Below are 2,979 nucleotides of genomic sequence, written 5' to 3'. Positions count from 1 at the left end.
CAAATAAAAGAAGAAAGTAAAATAGTAAATAAAATAAAATAAACTAAAATAAAATAAAATAAAATAGAATTAAAAGAAGAAAGCTGCTGCCACAAAAAGAGCAGCAAAAGCAACGAGTGAAGGAAACATCAAATTGAAATCCACTTCTAACTGCAATTACTTTTAATATTAAAAAAATAAAAAGAATAAAAGAATGAAAAAGAAGAAAAGAACCAAAAGAAGAAAAGAATCAAAAGAAGAAAAGAAGAGCAGCAGCAGCAGCTGCTGTCAGCAGCAGCAGCAGCAGCTGCTCTCAGCAGCAGCAGCGGCTGCTGTCAGCAGCAGCAGCAGCTGCTGCTCACTGCTAGCAGCATCTTCCAGCGGCACCAGCCCCACAGCGCGCTGCTTTCGAATAAGAGTTCCTTTTAAGTTTAATTCTTTTGCTGCTTTAAATAAAGACTTCTCCGCCAAGTCCATTAGCTGCTTGCATGCAGCAGCAGAAATGAAGGGCCGGTAGCCCCGCCACTGACTCTCCGGAACAGGCTCCAGCTTGTAAGACCCAGACAGCCTGCAGCAGCAGCAGCAGCAGCAGCAGCAGCAGCAGCGGGAGCGGCGCGTTTTCTCACGTGAGAAGGTAGTTGGACTCTCCGCAACACTAGCAGCAGCAGCATTAGCAGCAGCAGCACTAGCAACAGCAGCATTAGCAGCAGCAGCACTAGCAGCAGCAGCACTAGCAGCAGTAGCATTAGCAGCAGCAACATTAGCGGCAGCAGCACCAGCAGCAGCAGCAGCACTGGCTCGTTTTTTCGCGCGGGAAGACCGCTGAACTCTCCGGAGCCGCCGCTGCAGCAGCACTGACCACAGCAGCAGCAGCAGCAGCAGCAGCAGCAGCAAAGAGTCTCACGAGAGAAGGTAATTGGACTCTCCTCCCATGAGGAAAAAACGTTTTGCTGCTGCTGGAAGCAAATTGGACTTTTGGAAAACTCGGAAAAGGCAGCCGAGGCGCTGGGCGTAGAGGGGGGCCTCGTAGCCGTAGCCTGGGGCCGAAAAGGCGAAAAAAGAAAAAAAAGAAGAAAAAAGAAACAAAGAGCACATCAAATAGCACCTCGTTGGAAAGAGAATTCAAAAATTCATTTAAAATGATCCAAAAAGATCCAAAAAGATCCAAAAATGATCCAAAATCCACCAAAAACGAAAAATTCAAAAGCGCGAAACGCCCCGCCAGAATGGCCGCGCACAGGACAAAGCGCAAAAATTTATTTGAATTAATTAAAAGTAATTTAAATTAATTTAAATTAATTAAATAACAACAAGTAACTTAATTAATTTAATTAATTTGATTAGTTCAATTAATTATAATTAATAAATAATTAATTAGAAGTGTTAATAAATAATAAAAGTAAATTGTAATGAGTGTAGGGAGAGGCAAAGGTGGGGAGAAGAAGAAAAGAAATAAAGAAAAAAAGAAAAATAAATAAAGGAGTAAATAAATAATAAAAGAAAATAAAAGAATATTAATATTCATTTATTCTTTTGTTTGTTTTTCTAATAAAAGAATAAATAACAAAAGACAATAAAATAATTATTATTCATTCATTCTTTTATTTATTCTTCTTCTATATCATTTTTAAAATTGAAAAAAAGTCAGACAGGAAAGCAGGCGGAAAAAATGGTAGCTAGGGGAATCATAGCAGCAGCAGCAATGGCAGCAGCAGCAGCACCAGCAGTAGCAGCATCAGCAGCAGCATTAGCAGTAGCAGCATCAGCAGGAGCATCAGCAGCATCAGCAGCAGCAGCAAAAGGCTTGCCTGCGCCAGGGATAACAGCAACATTAACTCCCCGCCAGCAGCAGTAGCAGCAGTAACAGCAGCAGCAGCAGCAGCAGCATCAGCAAAAGGCTTGCCTGCGCCAGTGACAACAGCAACATTAACTCCCCGCTGCAGCAGCTGCGCAATGGACTGGGCCATTTCTTCCTGCTGCAGCTGCCCCCCGTCGGGGTAAAGAGTTTCGTCGCCGTCCAGAGTCAGCAGCTTCAGCTGCCCACGGCTAGCCAACACCTGCAGCAGCAGCAGCAGCAGCAGCAGCAGAAGCAGCAGCAGCAGCAGCAGCAGCAGTAGCAGTAAGAAAGTGGTCGGTGCATTAGCTAATCAGTGAACAAATGAATAACTGAATTAGTTGTTGAAGTTATGCAAAACAAATTAAATGAAAAGTTAATTAGTTGGTGAAAGAGTCAAGAAGAAACAAATCAAATAATAAACAACTTGTTGAAAGAAATGAAAAAAGGAATTTATAAATTCAAAAATAAATTAATAATTTTGTGAATGGATTTCAAGGCACAACAAGAACTCAGTCCCCAGCAGCTAATTGAAGTCCAAGAAAGCAGCAGCAGCAGCAGCAGCAGCAAAAGCAGCGGCAGCATAAGCAGCGGCAGCAACAGCAGCAGCAGCAACAACGGTAGCAAAGGAAGCAACAACCCACCGCAGCAGCAGCAGCATGAATTACCTGCAGCAACGGCAGCAGCTGCCTGAAGCAGCAGCGTTGCAGCAGCAGCAGAACAGCAGCCCCAGCAGCAGGAGAACGGCAGCCCCAGCAGCAGCAGCAGCAGCAGCAGAACAGCAGCCCAAGCAGCAGCAGAACAGCAGTCCCAGCAGCAGAACAGCAGCCCCAGCAGCAGCAGCAGCATCAGCAGCAGCAGCAGCAGCAGGCACCTGTGCGAGATTGAGGAGAACTCTGCATTCGTTTCTGGAAGGAGCAGCAAATTGTCTTTTTGAAAAGTTGTAAATTTTGTCTAATCTTTTAAAAGCCTTGACCAGCAGCAGCGGGGTGAAGCAAGCTGCTGCTAGCCCCTCGTCCACGGGCCACTCCAGCGCGTGCGTCCAGCTGCTGCTGCTGCTGCTGCTGCTGCTGCTGCTCAGCAGCCCCAGGCTGCACTGACGCAACACTGTGAAGGAAGCAGGCAGCGGCGGACGGAAGAGAGGGGCAGCAGCAGCGCCGTGGCTG

At 45.8% G+C, this 2,979-nt stretch overlaps 1 protein-coding gene across 1 annotated transcript in view; it reads right to left on the bottom strand.

Annotated features, from left to right (window-relative positions):
• Positions 1-370: 370 nt before the first annotated feature.
• The window catches only part of ETH_00020145 (IMP-specific 5'-nucleotidase 1, related), a gene marked incomplete at both ends in the record, with an annotated part of 3,861 nt that continues 1,252 nt past the window's right edge, over positions 371-2,979 (bottom strand). Inside the window, 4 exons of the mRNA XM_013374864.1 lie at positions 371-547; positions 884-1,016; positions 1,883-2,036; positions 2,688-2,904. Coding sequence (XP_013230318.1) covers positions 371-547; positions 884-1,016; positions 1,883-2,036; positions 2,688-2,904 — 681 coding nt within the window. The remainder of the gene's footprint in view (positions 548-883; positions 1,017-1,882; positions 2,037-2,687; positions 2,905-2,979) is intronic.

The sequence above is a fragment of the Eimeria tenella genome, genomic scaffold, assembly GCF_000499545.2.
Source record: "Eimeria tenella Houghton genomic scaffold, Eth_scaff232, whole genome shotgun sequence".
Lineage (NCBI taxonomy): Eukaryota > Apicomplexa > Conoidasida > Eucoccidiorida > Eimeriidae > Eimeria > Eimeria tenella.
This window is presented reverse-complemented; position numbering and strand designations above follow the sequence as displayed.